General features: G+C 42.9%; 1 protein-coding gene across 1 annotated transcript in view; it reads left to right on the forward strand.

The window, feature by feature from the left end:
* Window positions 1-8672: 8672 nt before the first annotated feature.
* The window catches only part of Abcc1 (ATP binding cassette subfamily C member 1), a 150613-nt gene continuing 140756 nt past the window's right edge, over window positions 8673-18529 (forward strand). Inside the window, exon 1 of the mRNA XM_041675938.1 lies at window positions 8673-8774. Coding sequence (XP_041531872.1) covers window positions 8727-8774 — 48 coding nt within the window. The 5' untranslated portion in view covers window positions 8673-8726. The remainder of the gene's footprint in view (window positions 8775-18529) is intronic.

Genomic DNA, 18529 nt, shown 5'->3' on the forward strand with positions numbered 1-18529 from the left:
GAGGCAGGAATATCTCTATGAGTTCGAGGCCAGCCTGGTCTACAAAGCAAGTTCCACAGCCAGGGCAGGACTGTTATACAGAGAAACCTTGTCTCAGAAAGCCAAAAAGAAAAAGAAGAAAAAAAAGAAAAACAAAAAGAAAGAAGGTAACCTGAAAGTTGCTGTCTGACTGAGGAAGTCACAGAGTCCCCTTCTTTCCTCCTTGGGACATGGAAACTTTCTCTCTCTCTCTGTTGTAATAGGAGCTGCGGGGCTGCGTCCCCAGCACCCTGGCCGCCTGGCTAGCTTATGCCCAAAATACCAACACACAAACTGTATTCATTTAAACACTGCTTGGCACATTTCTATCTAGCCTCTTCTAGGCTAATTCTCACATATTAATTTAGCCCATTTCTAATCATCTGTGTAGCACTGCTAGGTGTGCTTACTGGGAAGATTCTAGCCTACGTCCATCCTGGGTCAGAGCTTCATCGCGTGTGTCTGCCCGGGAACGGGGAGCATGGCGTCTCTGAGCTCACTTCCTCTTCCTCCCAGCATTCTGTTCTGTTTACTCCACCCACCTGTTTTAACCTATGAGAGCCAAGCAGTTTCTTTATTATAATTAACCAATGACCTTCCTCCATCCTCTCTCTCTCTCTCTCTCTCTCTCTCCCTCCCCCCTCCCTCTAGAGCTGGGGATGGAATTCAGGGCCTTTTGCATGCTATGTTCTATCACCAAGCTACAGTCCTACCTCCATCCACTTCCCTCATTATAGGGAAAGACTTGTATTTTGATCACTACCATGCCCCAGAACCCAACACCATCTCTTGGTAGGTCTTCAAGAATTATGTTTATCCTACTCCTTTATTTTTATTTAGAAAATAATTTTGAGGGGCTGGGGATGTAGCTCAGCTGGGAGAATGCTTGCCTAGTATGCATGAAGCCCTGAGTTTGATCTTAATCTATAACCAGACATTTCTCTCATGCCTGTCAGTTCCCAAGACATAATATTAATATTAATTACAAATTAATATTAATTCCAAACTGGTCTATTTGTTAAGGCTTATTATTAACTAGTTCTTACATTTAAATGGGTTAATTTCTATTAGTTTATATTTTACCATGAGGCTCGGGGCTTGTGATCTCATATCTTGTTTCCCTGGCAGTTGCTGGTGTCTCCCTGACTCTTTTTTTTTTTCTCTGTATCTCTGTTTGGATTTCCCACCTAGCTATATTCTACCCAACCATTGGCTAAAGTAGCTTCTTTATTACCTAATGGTATTAAAACACATTCACAGCATACAGAGGGTTATCCTACATCATCTCCCCCATTTCCATCTAATTAAAGGAAGGTTTTAACTTTAATATAGTAAAATTACATATAACCAAATAGTTATCAAGCAAGAATTACAGAAATTAAAGGAAATACTCTATAATCTATCCTATCTTTGTGAGTATAAAATTTCATATCTAATTTATATTTTATCATAACTAAAGAAATTAGTTTTCAACTCCATCAAAGATGCCAGGAGGATATAATATTACTTAAGTAAACAGGAAGTGCATTGTAAGCAACCTCCAAAACTCTAGAAATGACAGAGACTTCTGACTGGACAGTCACTCAAAGTTCCGTCTTTAGCCTACAGGCCATACTATCTGGCAGACTTTTCAATGAAGCAGAAAATTTGAAAGATTGTCCTCTCTAGATTGGCAGCTTGTCTGTCACTTTTCTCTATGTCCTACAGAATGTCTGGCAGTTTCCTCTGTGAAGCAAGAACCCTGAAGGATCATCCCGTCTTGTTTTGAGTAAGTTTATTAGTCATTTTCCTGTGGGTCCTGCATGCCAAGTTTATACAGCATATAGTCAAGCAGTTCAGTCAAGAGCAGCTTTTTGCCCAAATGGTTAGCCTTGCCACATTAAAAGCAAATTCCATAAGGAGCTTCTTTGATGCCCATCATCTTCTTGAATTGGTGTTGCCAGGAGCAGATGTGTCTCAACTGTTGAGAAAAATCCAAGTTCTTAAAACATTTTAAATGCCATATTCTGTAGGTCTTTGAAGTGTTTTAAGATTACCCATTCATCTGAAATGTATTTCTGCATATCTAGAAAATCTATGACCATGACTGTAAGTTTGATTATTATAGTTGACTATTAATTTGTATTTTTAACTATACATTACATTTTTAAATGATCTGCATAAACATAATACCTTAAAAAGAGTAGAAATATATATATATAGTATAACAAAATTATTCTTAAATTTATATCAATAAACCAAAATCTTTACCAATGTAAAGTATTTTGAGATTAACCGTTGTTTTCTGGATCAAAGTAGATTTAATAATCTACCTTTTTATTATTTCTATATTGTATTCCCCTTTTTTCTTTAGAAAAAGATTGCCTATCACCATTAATCATTTATAAACAACCCCCTTTAAATGAAAACAAACATTAATAAACAATATTTTAAGAATTTGGGCATAGTTTTCTATACTACTTCCTGCTGATTGGGGAGTGTGGTACTCTTAGGAGGAGCCTGATAAAATTTAGAATTATGGTTCAATCTTGGCTGTAGAAATCTGTGAGGCTGTATCATCTCGGCAAATTGCCTTGAAGCTGTTTTGGATGTTGGATCATCTGGGTCATTGCTCCAATTGGAGACCTCTCAGGAGGGTCTTACTTGATCACACCATACTACCCTGGACGGAATACATAGCTTTTCATCTTCTGTAGAAACAAAAGCAGAACCGCGTCTCCCAAGCAGTGCATCTCTTAAGTTCCAGTTCACAAATATATTTTGACTTCTGTTTTAAAGCTAAGGCATTCATAAACATTTAGGTTGTTACATTTTACCAGTGTCTCTTTCAATCCCGTGTCTCTCAGCAGCTGTCTCTTATCCATCAGCCATCATAAAAACTCACAATCAACACAATACTATACAGGACTCCCTGTGTATTTCCATCTTTACGTGGTTTTTTCTTTCATATCATTTTTACTGTCTCCTTAAGGACTTTGCTTAATTTTGAAAAACTATTTCTTTTTGTAATTGTCTATACTCTTTCTCTCCCAAACCTACATACACTTTTAAAAACACACTGTGACCTGTTTAGAGGTGTTTTTTTTTTTGTCTGAATCTGTCTTTATTGCATGTCTGTAATCATTTTTTTGATCACTGCTTTAAATTGCTAAGTGGGCGTGGTTAGGACCAGAGTGGCCACTTAGGTTTTGGTTTCACACCACTAGGCTTTTCAACATGGTGGAGGTAGCAACAAACATCACACTTAACCACCATCCTCAATGTTGTCACCAGATAGTGTGCAGCCAACCCACAAACCCTTTTTGTCTGTAAGAGTAAAAGCTAAATCTGCTACACAGCACACAGCTGAGTAGCCTCTCTGTACTGAGGCCTGTGTGAGACTGGAAACTTGCCACACTGCTTAAGTCATAGTGGCTGGTGGCTGGTTCTGTCTTGTAGGCAGCTGTTGGGAGATTCATGTCTGTGCTGCTGCATAAGACTGAGACTAGCAAGCCCAGTGCAGTTCTGTTTCTGTGCATTAGAACCTTTTTTTAAAAAAAGCTTTCCCAGGCCCTATGGAAATTCAAGAGCCTCAAATTGTTACAGCATTTGTATCCAGACATTTCTCTTCTGTCTGCCAGTTCCTGAATAACCACTCTGAGGCTTAATATTAATTACAAATGGTTTAGTCTATTAGCTCAGGCTTATTATTAACTAACGCTTACATTTAAATCAACCCATTTTTAATAGTTTATATTTTTACCATGAGGCTCGTGGCTTGTTACTTCATGAATATTGCTTCTCCAGTGGCTGCTGGAGTCTCCCTGACTTTGCCTTCCTTTTCCCTGTATCTCTGCTTGGCTTTCCCACCTAGCTAAATTCTGCCCTGCCATAGTCCAAGGCAGGTTCTTTATTAGCCAATGGTAATAAAACATATTCACAGTATACAGAGGGGTCTCCCACATGACTAATCATACATTATCCAGTTGTCACACACACTTGTGATCTAATCAGCTGGGAGGTAGAGGATTGTGAGTATAAGGTAATCCTCAAAATCACAGCAAATTTGAGGCAAGCCTGGGCTATGTGAGAGCTCCTTTCAAAAAACAAAGGACCTGGCAGTATTGTTGTCCAGGCTGACCTTGAGTTTACTGTGTAGGCTGGTCTCAAACTTCTAATCTTCCAGACTGTGCTCTCTGAATGCTGGGTTTACATGTGTGTACCATCATGCCTGACTAATTTTAAAATCCCTAATCATGGTATAAGTTTTATACAGTAAAGTAAGCTCAATGCATTTAAAAACACATAAATGGATGCACACACTCACACACACACGAACACACACGAACACCCCCCCCCCCCTCCACACACACACACTGCTATCAACCTTCTCGACCCTATAGCTCATCTCCTGATGTCTAGCAGGTTCTTATTCACTTCTGTCCTACTTGATGTAGAATTCACAACATACACCAGCTTGGCCTCAAACTTGTGTTCGTCTTCTTACTTCTGCCTTACCGAGTGGAGGGACTGCATGTGATGTTAAGTTGTTTATTAATTGTGCCTCTTTTTAGTTCTCAATACTGAGGGTCAAGCCCAGGGCCTTATGTACAATGGGAGCCAGCTCATACTCCACCACAGAGCTATAATTTTATTCTCTTCTTCTTTTTGAAACAGGGTCCCAGCTTGCTAAGTTGCCTAGGCTGACTTTGAACTACCCCAGGTGGGTCTTTATCTTCCTATCTGTAATTAGCCTCCTGGGTAATTACACATGTGGCGTTCCACGGGACAATTTCAGGGGTTCTGTTCTTTTCACCTTTCTTTATGTAGTTTCCAGAGATGAAACTCAAGTTTTTAGGCTTGGCAGAAAGTGTTCATACCTGCGGAACCATATCTTCAGTCCCATTTCTTCCTATTCTCCAACATCAGATAAATAAGACTGAAGAGACATTAGTCTGCTTCTGCCTTCTGATGCTCCTTATCAGGCTTTGTGAGGTCAATCTACACTGTGCTACACGCATATTGGTAGAAGTTGAGTGTTTCTCTTGTACAGAACTGAGATGCTCAGCTTAGGAGAAACCACTAAACCCTCTTTCCCAGAGCATGCATGCACGTCACCTGGGACTCATGTTGTCAGCACCCTGTCACAGACTTGCCTAGTGAAAAGGATCAGAGATTTGTTGAAAGAAAAAGTGAGTAAAGTGGCTAAGAATGAGAAGAAATCATGCTTAACCTTGTGCCCTACCTAAATTCCATCAGTGCTTCTTCACAGTCTCTCCCTTGACCAGCATAATCCTACATTCTCAGGTACTGGTGACATTATCCTAGACCATAAGGGTTCCTCTTGCTTCCCTGTCTCCATCCTATTCCCAAGCTGGGTCCTCTAAGGTTTTTTTCTCTTTCATGGTTGTTCATTTTCTTGTGTCTGTGTCTGTTGGGGGAGGTGCACGTGTACAATGCATATATTGTATCATTGGATGTCTTCAAGATTCAGTTGCTGTACACCGTATGTATGTATGTATGTATTTAGAAACTGTCTTACTATGTAAACCTGGTTGACCCAGAACTTACAGAGATCTGCCCGCCTTTGAGTTCTGAGTATTGGAGTTAAAGGTGAGTGCCACCCTGCCCAAAGTACCACCTTATTTTTCTTTCTTTCTTTTTTTTTTTTTTGTTTTTTGTTTTTTGAGGCAGGGTTTCTCTGTGTAGCTTTGGAGCCTGTCCTGGAACTTGTTCTGTAGACCAGGCTGGTCTCAAACTCACCTGGCCTGTCTCTGCCTCCTGTGTGCTGGAACTAAAGGTGTACACCACCACAGCCCTTATTTTTCAAATTAAGTTAAATTTATTTTGTGAGCCAGGTGGTGGTTGCACACAGCTTTAATCCCAGCACCCAGGAGGCAGAGGCAGGCTGATGTCTGTGAATTTGAGGCCAGCCTGGTCTACAGAGAGAGTTCCAGGACAGGCTCTAAAACTACACAAAGAAACCCTGTCTCAAAAAACCAAATATATATATATATTTGTGTGTGTGTGTGTGTGTGTGTGTGTGTGTGTGAGAGAGAGAGAGAGAGAGAGAGAGAGAGAGAGAGAGAGAGAGAGGTGCTGGTGTGCCCTGGAGCGTTTGTGGTAGTCAGAGAAGAACCACAGAAGTCAATTCTCTTCTGCTACCTGTGGGACTGGGGTATGGAACTCAGGTTGTTACGTCTGCATGCAAGTGCCTTTGCTGAATGAGCTCTCTTACTGGCCTTCTCCAGTTTGTTTTTGAGATGGCATCTCTCCCTGGATTTCATAACTAGGTTGGCTGTCTTGTGAGCTCTAGGGATCTACCTGTCTCCATCTTTGCAGGACTAGGGTTACAGATGTGTGCTGACACATGGGTGCTTTTTGACATGCATGTTGGAGATCAGAATCCAGGTTCTCACGCTTGTGTAGCACTACCTGTGAGTTAAAACTCAAGCTCTTCCCTCCTCAGTCTCCCAAGCACTGAGATCATGGGCACCCGCCACCAGTCTTGGCTGCTTCATGGTTTTCTTATAGACTTTCTTCAGCTCAGGACACAGTTCCTATTGGAATCCCAACTCTGCTTATGTTTAGCTCAAAAGCTGTCTTCCAGCAAGTCTTATTGACTTTTACCTGAGCAAGCCTGGCCCCCTTTAGACTCTCTTTATCCCCTTTTGTTTCTGAATTTTGCAAGAGTTGTAAACACACTTTCTGTTATGAAATTATGTGATTAATATCTGCTGCCTTATCATTAAAACACTTGAAAATACAGCTCCACTCTAAGGTCTGTCAGATTTGAACATGTCTAGCTGCTAGCTTGCTAGGGCATGACCCCTGGTACACAGCAGATGGGTAACAGTGCATTGAGAATTGCCAACTGACGGTAATTATCCTTTAAAAGCTCACTCATAGAGATGGCTCTACAGGTAAAGACACTTACTGCCAAACATGATGCCTTGAGAGAGATCCCTAGAACCCTGTTTCCAAGAGAAACAACTCTCCCAGACTGTTCTCTGACCTCCACAAGTAGACATTTACAAGCATACCCCCACACAGACACACAAGGAGATAAAAAGTAATGTTACTATAATAACAACAAACAAACCCTCACTCATATTGTGGGGGACCTGGGCCAGGCAAAGAATCACAAAAAAATCCCGTGTCCTTCTTCCCTCACCAAGAACCTTGCGTCTATGGGGTCTCATGTTTATACTCAGCTCATTTTTAAATTTGCTCTAGCTGTTTGTGTGCATGCTATTGGGAATCAGGCAGACACCTAGGAAGAGGAGGAGAGAGGCTAGGCGTTGCTGGAGTCCTTCGAAAGCTTAGACTCCAGCTCTTCAGTCTCTGTATCTTAAGTAGTACTGAGGCAACATCACACAGAGGTGACCCCCAGCAGGACTGCCTTATTGCAAAGCTGGGCTCTGTTAGTCACGGCAAATGATCTTTGACAAGTTGCTTTTGCTTTCGGTTTTGGTCTCTAACCTGAAAAATAGGAAGAATATTATGTACTTCATAAGTTAATGCTTGAGTTTTAGTTTAATGTGTGTATACTGTTAAGTATTGAACCTTGAGTAACTTTCTAATCATGAATGTGAAGTAGTCTTATGGGTCTACGCTTCAGTGTCCTTGCCTCTGAGATGCTGGGTTGTTGCCAGCCCTACTTCTTGGGGTGGGAGTAGGAGCCTGTTTTGTTCATGGCTGTTTCCAGTACCTAACACATTCTCTGGTTTGTGGTCGATCCTCATAAATCATGTCTATCTTACTCCTTTATCTTTATTATTGGTTTTTTTAAATTAAAATATTTTCAAGGGGCTGGAGTGGTATAGCTTAGTTGGTAGAATGCTTGCTTTGCTGGCATGGAAGACGCCCGGGCCCTATTTTCAGCATCACATTAACTCAGTAGGCTAGGTTATCTCGAAGCAGAGGCATGGCCGGGCCTGGTGGAGCATGCCTTTAAACACAGCACTTGGGAGGCAAATGGATCTACAAATAGAGTTCCAGGACAGCCAGGGACTACACAGAGAAACCTTTCTCAAAATAATAAACAAATAAAAACCAAAGTGGAGGCAGGAGGATTAGAAGTTCAAGGCCATCTTCTACTAAGTAGCATGTTAGAGGCCAGACTTAATTATACGAGATCCTGTCTCCAAATCCCCCAAATCCCTACAAAGAAACAACATGAAAGGACTTATTTCCTGGCTGCACTCAGAGTGGGAGAATTCCCAGGGTGCTTTGCAGACTATGGGAGGAGGGGTGGCAAACAAGAGTTTAGGATGGTGAGCTCAGTGTTTAGGATACAATCAATCATAAGGCTCCGGATTCGAACGACCTCCACTTCTACTCGTTCAGAGGCCCTGAACAAGTTTCCTCACCTCTGTGAGCCTCAGTTTCCCCTTTCCTTTCTTGTGAGTTCACATCCCAGAAGGAACAAGCCTCAAATGCCGCAGCAGGGGAAAGGCTGTACAGTTAGGATCGCCTGAGATGAAGCCAGGGTGTGGAGGACCCAGCGCGGGGTTCCACGCGGCCGTGCGGGCGTTCGGAACCGGCATGGGGTGGGAGCTGCAGACGAGGCCTGCAGGCCCAGTCCGGGGAACCGAGTGGCCTTACTTGCTCCCACGCGCGGGGCGGCGCGGGGCGGGGCGGGGCGGGGCGGGGTGGGGCGGGGCTGCATCCCGGTGACGCGAGCCAACCGCGCGGCGCTGCGGCTCCTCGCTCTGCCGGCCGCCCGCATGGCGCTGCGCAGCTTCTGCAGCGCTGATGGCTCCGACCCGCTTTGGGTAGGTGGTGGGCCGCGGGGGTGGGGAGCAAGGGGTGGCCGGAAAGGTCCCGGGGACGCGGGGGACGCAGGGACGCGCGGGCCCAGCCGCTCCCCAGTCCGAGCCCCGCTCTGCAGACGCGGGAACCCGCCACTCGGGCCCGAGCGCTGTCGCCGCCGTCAGACTCTGGGGACCCGGTTCCGGGAGAGCTGGGCGTGGGCGGGGAGGGGCTTCGCGGCTTTTGGGGTTCGGCCCTCCGGTGGGGACGCAGCAAAGCGGGAGATTTGCGGTATTTTGTGGGGGTAGGATCCCCATTCACAGCACATGCCCCATCTCTGAACACCGGGCAGAAGCTCTAAAAAGGGGCTTCCTACCTCTTGTGTTGGGGATCCCCCCACCGTTTGTATTACCTCCCTGTTACTCTGATATCATGTTTTTCTCATGGTTTCCTTCCTTTCTGCCTAAATGCTACCGGAAAGGTTTAAGGAAACAGAGAGAAGGATAGGAGTTCCCTTCTGCCTCTCTTTGCGGGTTTGGGGTGCAGTGGAAGATGCCCGGGACCCTGGTTACCAGGGGAGTGCCTTCCATCCTGTGAGGCGCTGAGGCTGGGCCTTGGGTAGGTTTTGGGACTTCAGGCCCTTTCCAGATAGCTTTCTTCTGAAGTGATCCTAGGCTGGGTTCCCTGACTGATTGCTCTAATCCCCGGTGTTTGTGGATTTCGTGTCCCTGTAATGCGATTTGCCCATTGTTCCAGAACAATCGTGAATCGTGCTATTCTGATTATCTAGTAAATACAATAGGAGAGCCTGGCCACAATGATTTTCTTTTTTTCTGTTTGACAAACAGGAAAAACACCCGTTTCTTAGTCTCTGATTAGTGCCCACAAGTACGTCTTTTGGATGAGGAAGGGTGCTATTTTTGGTTGAGAAACTTACCGCGCTTGGATGTGACTCCCATTTTAAAGCCACGAGACTGAAGGTTTCCCTAGGGCTGAAAACAGTGCTAGTGATTAACATTCAGGAGTCTGCAAGAGATCGCTGCCTGTTTGCCACAGAGAAACACCTGTATGTGCTTTATTTACCCTTGTGCCATGAGTGGAGATAACAGAATTACTCTGCAAGGACCCGGTGGCATCTGGTTCAGTGGCACATGAATTCTGGTATATTTCCTGGTTTATTTTTTTCTGTTGTAGTGACTGAAAGTAGGTTGACTAGTCATTAGATTCTCTACCAGTTTGTGTATTTTTGTATATACATACATATATACATACATACATACATACACATAATATATAGATACATATTGTATGTATATGTATGAGGGTATGCATACAATGGTTCTCTCCATCATGTAGGGTCTTGAGGATTGAACTCAGGTCATATATAGCAAGCATCTTGCCAGCTCATACTAGGATGTATTTTATTGCTGGGCAGTGATGATTAAAATGTGTTTGGGGTGTTCTCTGTCTTCTAATCAGCTAAGAAGCCTACTCAAGAAACCCAGTTTTGTGTTCTTTCTTTTTAGGGACTTTTTACCACAGAAAATTAAGATAAATGAACTGTGCTTGGCAGTAATGGTGACTGGTCTTCACCTTAGGCAGGTTCCCGTCCTCCCTCTGAGAGTAAAACAGGCACACCAGGCACTGGTGCCATACACCTTTAATCCCAGTAGTTAGAATAGTTTGCCATAGAAACCAGGTGGTAGTGGTGCACACCTAGAGAGGAATATAAAACGGGAGGAGACAGTTCTCAGTCAGTCTCATTCTGAGGATTCCTGGAGGCAGAATTGCCATTTTGGACTGAGGTAGAGGTAAGAACCAGTGGCTGGCTGTTTTGCTTTTCTGACCTTCTGGTTGAACCCCAGTTGCTCTCTGAGTCATTTTTAGATATGCTACATTAGCTACTGAAGAAGCTGAGGCAGGAGAACCACAAGTTCAAGACCAACCCGGACAATTAAGCAAGATCTTGTTTCAAAATTAAATGTAAAAAAAGAACTAGAGATTTAGCTCTGTGGGTGAACACTTGCCTAGCATGTGTGAAACCCCATGCTCGATTCCCAGTACCTCCAAAACCAAACAAATAAACAAAAAAGTAAAGAAAATGAAAAGTACTAATTTCATGCTTAATTATAGAAGTATTGGAAATATTAGAAGCTGAGCACAGGACTCAGGCAGTTATGTACGTGATGACTCAGAACAAGTGCCTGTGTGCCCTACTTTCAAACCCTGGTTCTGCATCTAAGATGGGTTACTTTTCTACTCTGTACCTCAGTTTCCCCACATGTAATAATGGTGTACATAGCAAATGTCGGTAATTTGAACGCTGAATAATGAATTCTTGAAAGTGCTGGGAACAGTGCTGCTCAGTACCTGGCTAGCACTCAGTAGATGGAAGTGGAACTCTTCCATGCTTGATTTTTGCTGAGAACATCTGGACACAGAATTTTGCAGCAGGTCCGCAGTGCATGCTCTGGACTGAGTGGTTGTGGGGGCTGATTCAACCCCCTGAACACTGTACCTGACCAGTGCAGCAAATGGATCTTGGTGATTAACTGGTGGAATGCTCCTGGGGTAGCAAGTGATTGGAAAGCCTTTTTTACCCCCTCTCCTCCTGCACCTGTGTTCCTCTGCTCTCCTAAGCCCTTGATTGCCATAGTCAGGCCCCTTCCCTTCCCTTCCCAGATGGATGTAGCATGTGAGTACAGCCCAGAATGATGGGGTAAGGGTGCCCAGATAACTAGGTAAATGGCTTGGGGACCTGTGGGAGTGGCCTGAGAGGCTCTGGTTCCTGATCCATGACCTTGTCCCTTGTCCTTGCAAGAGGAAGCTGCAGCTGTCTCTGATTCAGACTAGGTCTGGGGAGTGTGTGTGTGTGTGTGTGTGTGTGTTCAGTGAAGCTGCCACTGGCTGAGACCAGGGTCTGGTGTGTGTGGTGCAGCTGCCTCTGGCCAGGGTCTGGGTGTGTGTGTGTGTGTGTGTGTGTGTTCAGTGCAGCTGCCTCTGGTTGAAATGGGGAGTGTGTGTGTGTTGAAGTTGCTTCACCTTGAGAACATGGTGGTGGGTGACAGCCTCTTCTGTTTGGAGGGTGTCCACAGAAACCTCTGGCGGGGGAGGGGGAGAGACACTCAAGAACATCTCTATATGGCTGTATCCTGGGAGGAGCTGGGGTACCTTTGGTGCCCTGTCTTCGGAACTTTATCTTGGGGGCCAAAACCTGTGGTGTCCTTGGTTCTTGTTCCCTCCTACTGTGTATCTGTCTGCTCTTGTAGAATGTATCCAAACTAGTCAGGGATGTCTTCTGGGGCCTGAGGTGCCATCTACTGAGCCGACATTGTTTGTTTGTTTTTTTGGTTTTTCGAGACAAGAGTTTTTCTGTTAACAGTCTTGGTTGTTCTGGAACTTGCTTTGTAGACCAGGCTGGCCTGGAACTCACAGAGATCCACCTCTGCCCCCCAAGTGCTAGGATTAAAGGTGTGTACCACCACTGCCAGGCTTTGTTATTGCTTTTGAACACTATTTGTTTATGTAGGGCTGGGGTCTGAACCTAAGGTCTTAATACACTGAGCTACTGGCACCCTCAGCCCTGTTTTTACTTTCTATTTTGAGACAAGAATCTCACTAAGTTACCCAGGCTGTCCTTCAACTCTGTAGCCCACGTGGGCCCTGAACTTGGGATCTTCCTGCCTCAGCTTCCCCAGTAACTGGAATAACAGTCCTGTACCACACACCCAGCTTCCTGTCACTCTTCTCTCTCTGTTCTTCCTTGATCTGATCCCTGCCTTCTAGTATCAGCCCAGCAACCAGAGAATGTATTTTTTTTTTTTTCGAGACAGGGTTTCTCCGTAGCTTTTGGTTCCTGTCCTGGAACTAGCTCTCGTAGACCAGGCTGGCCTTGAACTCACAGAGATCCACCTGCCTCTGCCTCCCGAGTGCTGGGATTAAAGGCATGCGCCACCACTGCCCGGCCAGAGAATGTATTTTTGATTTTTATTCTTTTGTAATTCTGGGATTAGAATCCAGGGCCTGACAGCTGTTAGGCAAGCTTTTCCTCACAGAACTCCAATTCCAGCCCAGAGAAATCCTATTAAGAGACACCAGACCCAGTACTTGGGAGGCAGAGGCAGGCAGAACTTTATTGAGTTTGAGGCCAGCCTGGTCTACAAAGCGAGCTCCAGGACAGCCAGGAAAACCCTGTCCTGGGAAAAAAAAGAGGGAATATAGAGATAGAGAACAGACCCTGCCTTTCCTCTGTTCCCCAGTAGAGAGAGAGACCGACCGAGACACCAAGACCAGACCCTGCCTTCCTTCTGCTTAGCACCCTTCAGTGACTCTCCAGTCATCCTGTTTAACCAACTGTGGAGCATCTAGCCCTGCTCTCTCTCTGCCCTCTCTTCTCTCCAGTCACAGGGACTCCTCAGGCATCTTTTCCCTGACCCCTGTACTTCTTGTACCCAATTTCTGCTCCCACCTCACAGCGCTTAACTTTTCTCATACGTACGTGAAAGAGTTTACTTCTTTGTTGAGTGTGTGACTCTAATCTTAGTATCTGAGACTGTCTGGTGCGCAGTAATTACTTGTTGCATGAGCAGATGACCTAAAACCCTAGAATAGCTTTCAAACTTCCTCGAAGCTTCTCTCTGAGACATTCAGGATAAAATGCTATTCTGTGCTTTGTATATTTGGTTTTGCAATAGTCCAGTGAGATCATGTTCATCTGTTTTCCCCTAGGCCTGGGGCCTCACATCCAGTAGGCTCAATCAACATTTGAACAAATAAATAAAACTAAGTAAAATGTATTCATTTATTTACAGACGAGGTCTTCTGTATAATGATGGTCTGGAACTTGATGTGTAGATCAGGTTGGTCTCTATCTTCTAATTGTTGGGATTGAAGGTGTATGCCACCATGCCTGGCTTTTTGTGGTTTTGTTTTGAGACAGAATCTTGCTTTGTATCTCAGGCTAGCCTGGAATTTACTGTCTTCTTGCCTTAGCTTCTTGAGTACTGGGATTATAGGCTAGTGCCAGTAGGTCTGGTTTCAGTGTTTTAGTGTGTATGTCTGAGAGATGTGTTCTGAATTGGGTTTTAGATCTAGTCTACCTCTAGGCTGGCTTGGCTTTATTTATTTCCTTAGTCTTTAATATTTTATTTTTTATTGTACTTTTATAGCCCAGGCTGGCCTCAAACTTGCGATGTAGCTGAGGATGACCCTGGACTCCTGATTCTCTTGCTTTAGCCTCCCAAGTGCTGGGATTACAGGCGTGTACCATTCACCAGTTGTGGCTTTTGGCTTTAATTATGTGAATTGCTGCCATCTCTGGTATGAGGATTTTACTGGAGGATCTTACACAAACACCTGGATTTCTAGCTTCTCTTAAATGATATTGGACAGCACTGGGCCTCACTGTAGTGGAAAATAGACCTGTAGAACCCATTCCTCCTTACTGCTGCTCTCTTGGAAGGCCAAGTGTCCATTGTCTTTGCTTGTTCTTTCTCATACCCGGTTGGCGTTCTTCCTGGATGGAGTCCATGTGGCCATTGGGATCTATTGCTTCATAGCCCAATCTTAAGGTGGCTGAACTGGGACTTACCCGACTCAGTAGGTTATTTTGTTTTGTTTATTTGAGACAGGATCTGGCTGGGACAGTTTGACTTGGATTTCACTTGCTTTGTCCTCTTGCTCCAGCCTCCCTAGTGCTACGATTAGAAGATGTGTGCCTGGTCTTTAGATTGTTAAAAAGATTCATCATCATCATCAACATGAGTAACAACATCACCATCAAAAGACGGCCTTATTACCTAATTCTGACTGACCTGGAACTCACTCTGTAGACTACAAGGAGAGTCATGGAAAATCCAAAATGTGTTGCCAAGAATGACATGGATGTTTGGGATGGGAGTGGGTTAGACTATTGAGACGTGTCTAAACAGACACAAAAATAGCCAGGACAAGATGGTATTGCCTTTGTCACTTTGTTCATCCATGTCTTTTAGTGACTTTCAAACCCTTGGCTTTGGCTAAAGGGTAAATTTTTGGGTCCTAAGGATAAGTAACTTAATCAAGTCAGTCTTTGCCTTACAATTTTTAAAAAGCAGTTTATTATACTGGGCCCCACAGCAAGTCCTGTAAAAGGAAGAGTATAGGGCTGGCGAGAGCAGTGAGGAGGGTTGTGAGCTACGGGTTCCAATCAGTCTGATGTACCAGGAGGTATTTGACTCACGCGCCAGTTATCTTCTATCTTGGTCCTGATTTGTTAGCATGGGAGCAACAACCCTCAAACAGAATCTCACCCCATCCCCCACCTCCCCACGTGAAGACCAAGTCCAAGCCTTCCTAGTTTGGGTTTTGTTTTTTTGGTTGTTGTTTCTTTTCCTTGTAAGCCTTTTTTAAAAATTATTTTTATTGAATTATATATATTTCTCCACTCCCCTCCCTTCCTCTTCTCTCCCATGACTCCATGCTCCCAGTTTACTCAGGAGATCTTGTCTTTTTCTACTTCCCATGTGTATTAGATCCATTTATGTCTCTTAGGTTTTTCTTTGTTGTCTAGGTTCTCTGGGGTTGTAAATTATAGGCTGGTTTTTCTTTGTTTTATGTTTGAAAGCCACCTATGAGTGAGTACATTTTTTATTTGTCTTTCTGGGTCTGGGTTACCTCACTCAATATGATGTTTTCTAGTTCCATCCATTTGCCTGCAAATTTCAAGATGTCACTATTTTTTTCCACAGTGTAGTACTCCATTGTGTAAATGTACCACATTTTCCTTATCCATTCTTCAGTTGAGAGGCATCTAGATTGTTTCCAGGTTCTGGTTATGACAAACAAAGCTGCTATGAACATAGTTGAGCACATGTCCTTGTGGTACTATTGAGGAGCCTTTGGGTAAATACCCAAAAGTGGTATTGCTGGGTTTTGAGGTAAATTGTTTCCTAAGTTTCTTAGAAACCATCATACTGATAGCAGAGCAGCTGTACCAGTTTGCATTTCCACCAGCAATACAGGAGTGTTCCCTTTACCCCACATCCTCTCCAGCATAAGTTGTCATCAGTGTTTTTGATCTTGGCCATTCTGACAGGTGTAAGATGGAATCTCAGAGTTGTTTTGATTTGCATTTCTCTGATGACTAAGGATGTTGAGCAGCATTTCCTTAAATGTCTTTCAGCCATTTTAGATTCCTCTGTTGAGAGTTCTCTGTTTAGGTCTGTACCCCATTTTTTAAAAAATTGAATTATTTGTTCTTTTGATGACCAATTTCTTAAGTCTTTGTATATTTGGAGATCAGCCCTCTGTCTGCTGTGGGGTTGGTGAAGAACGTTTCCCATTCTGTAGGCTGTCGTGCTTTACAGAAGCGTCGCAGTTTCAGGAAGTCCCATTTAATTGTTTCTCTCAGCGTCTGTGCTGCTGGGGTTCTATTTAGGAAGTGGTCTCCAGTGTCAGTGCGCTAAGTGTACTTCCCACTTTCTCTTCTGTGAGGTTCAGTTTAGTTGGTTTTATGTTGAGGTCTTTGATGCATGGTGATAGATATGGATCTATTTTTGTTCTTTGACTTCCATTATGCCAGCACCGTTTGTTGAAGGTGCTTTCATTTTTCTATATTCTATTTCTAGGTTCTTTGAAAAAAATCAGGTGTTTATAGGTGTATGGATTAATACCCGGACCTTTGATTTGATTCCATTGGTCCTCCTGTCTGTTTATGCCAATACCAGGCTGTTTCCAATACTTAGCTCTGTAGTAGAATTTGAAGTCAGGGATTGTAGTGCCTCCAGAAATTTCTTTATTGTACAGGATTGTTTTGGGCTATCCTGGGTTTTTTGCTTTTCCATGTGAAGTTGAGTATTGTTCTTTTGAGGTCTGTAAAAAATTTTGCTGGGATTTTGATGGGCATTGCATTGAATCTGTAGATTGCTTTCGGTAGGATTTCTATTTTTACTATGTTAATTCTGCCTACCCAAGAGCATGGGGGATCTTTCCATTTTCTGGTGTCTTCTTCAATTTCTTCAAAGATATAAAGTTTTTGTCATACAGGTCTTCCACTTGTTTGGTTAGAGTTAATCCGAGATATTATCTGCTATTTGTGGCTGTTGTGAAGGGTGATGTTTCTCTGATTTCTTTCTCAGCCCATTTATTATCTGTGTAAAGGAGGGCTACTGGTTTTTTGAGTTAATCTTGTATTCTGTTATATTACTAAAGGTGTTTATGAATTTTAGGAGTTCCTTGGTAGAAGTTTTGGGGTTGCTTATGTAAAGTCATATCAGCAAATAGTGAGAGTTTGACTTCTTCTTTTCTGATTTGTATCCTGTTGATCTCCTTTTGGTGTCTTATTACTCTATCTGAAACCTCAAGTACTATATTAAAAAGATACGGAGAGAATGGACAACCTTGTCTTGTTCCTGATTTCAGTGGGATTGCTGGGAGTTTCTCTCCATTTAGTTTTATGATGGCTGTTGGCTTACTGTATATTGCCTTTATTATGTTTAGATATGTTCCTTGTATCCTTGCTCTCTCCAAGACCTTTATCATAAAGGGGTGTTGTATTTTGTTGAAGGCTTTTTCAGCATCTAATGAGATGATCATTTTGTTTCAGTTTATATATATGGTGAATTACATTGACAGATTTTCATATGTTGAACCACCCCTCCATCTCTGGGATGAAGCTTATTTGGTCATGTTGGATAATTTTTCTGATGTGTTCTTGGATTCGGCTTGCCAGTATTTTATTTAGTATTTTTGCATCAATGTTCATGAGTGAGATTGGTTTGTAATTCTCTTTTTTAGTAATGTCTTTGTGTGGTTTGGGTATTAAGGTAACTGTAGCCTCATAAAAAGGATTTGGTAATGTTCCTTCTGTTTCTGTTGTGTGGAACAATTTGAGGAGTATAGGTATTAGTATTAGTTCTTTGCAAATCTTGTAGAATTCTGTGCTGAAGCTGCCTGATCCTGGGGTTATTTTGGTGGGAGACTTTTGATGACTGTTTCTAGATCTTTAGCAGTTATAGGTCTATTTAATTTGCTTATCTGGTTTTGATTTAATTTTGGAAAGTGATATTTATCCAGAAAATTGTTCATTTCCTTTAATTTTTCCAATTTTTTGGAGTACAGGTTTTCAAAGTATGACCTGATGATTCTCTGTATTTCCTCCATGTCTGTTGTTATGTCCCCTTTTTGTTAATTTGGGTATTCTCTCTCTGCCTTCTGGTTAGTTTGCATAAAAGTTTGTCTATTTTGTTGATTGTTTTCTCTTGAAGAACCAACTCTTTGTCTCATTGATTCTTTGTATTGTTTTCTTTGTTTCTATTTTGTTGATTTCAGCTCTTAATTTGATTATTTCCTGCCATGGAGTCCTCCTGGGTGAGTTTTCTTCTTTTTCTTCTGTTAACTCACTGGGGTGGAGTTTCCCCAGCATCTTTGTGTAGGCATTTAGTGCTATGAACTTTCTTCTTAACACTGCTTTTATTGTGTTCCATAAATCTGGGTATGTTGTGCGGTCATTTTTATTGAATTTTAGGAAGTTTTAAATTTATTTTGCCTTTGACCCATTGGTGATTCAGTTTAGCATTGTTTAATTTCCATGTGTTTGTGCCTTTCTGAAATTAGTGTTTCTGTTGAATTTTAAGCCACGGTGATCCAATAAGATACATGGTGTTATTTCAATTTTTTTGTATCTGCTGAGGTTTGCTTTGTTACCTAGTGTGTGGTCAATTTTTGAGAAGGTTCCATGAGGTGCTGAGAAGAAGGTATATTCTTTTCTGTTTGGATGGAATGTTCTATAGATGTCTGT

This window comes from Microtus oregoni, unplaced genomic scaffold (genome assembly GCF_018167655.1).
Source record: "Microtus oregoni isolate MIOR12 unplaced genomic scaffold, Mior012 000027F_ref0000203, whole genome shotgun sequence".
In the NCBI taxonomy this organism is placed as follows: Eukaryota; Metazoa; Chordata; class Mammalia; order Rodentia; family Cricetidae; genus Microtus; species Microtus oregoni.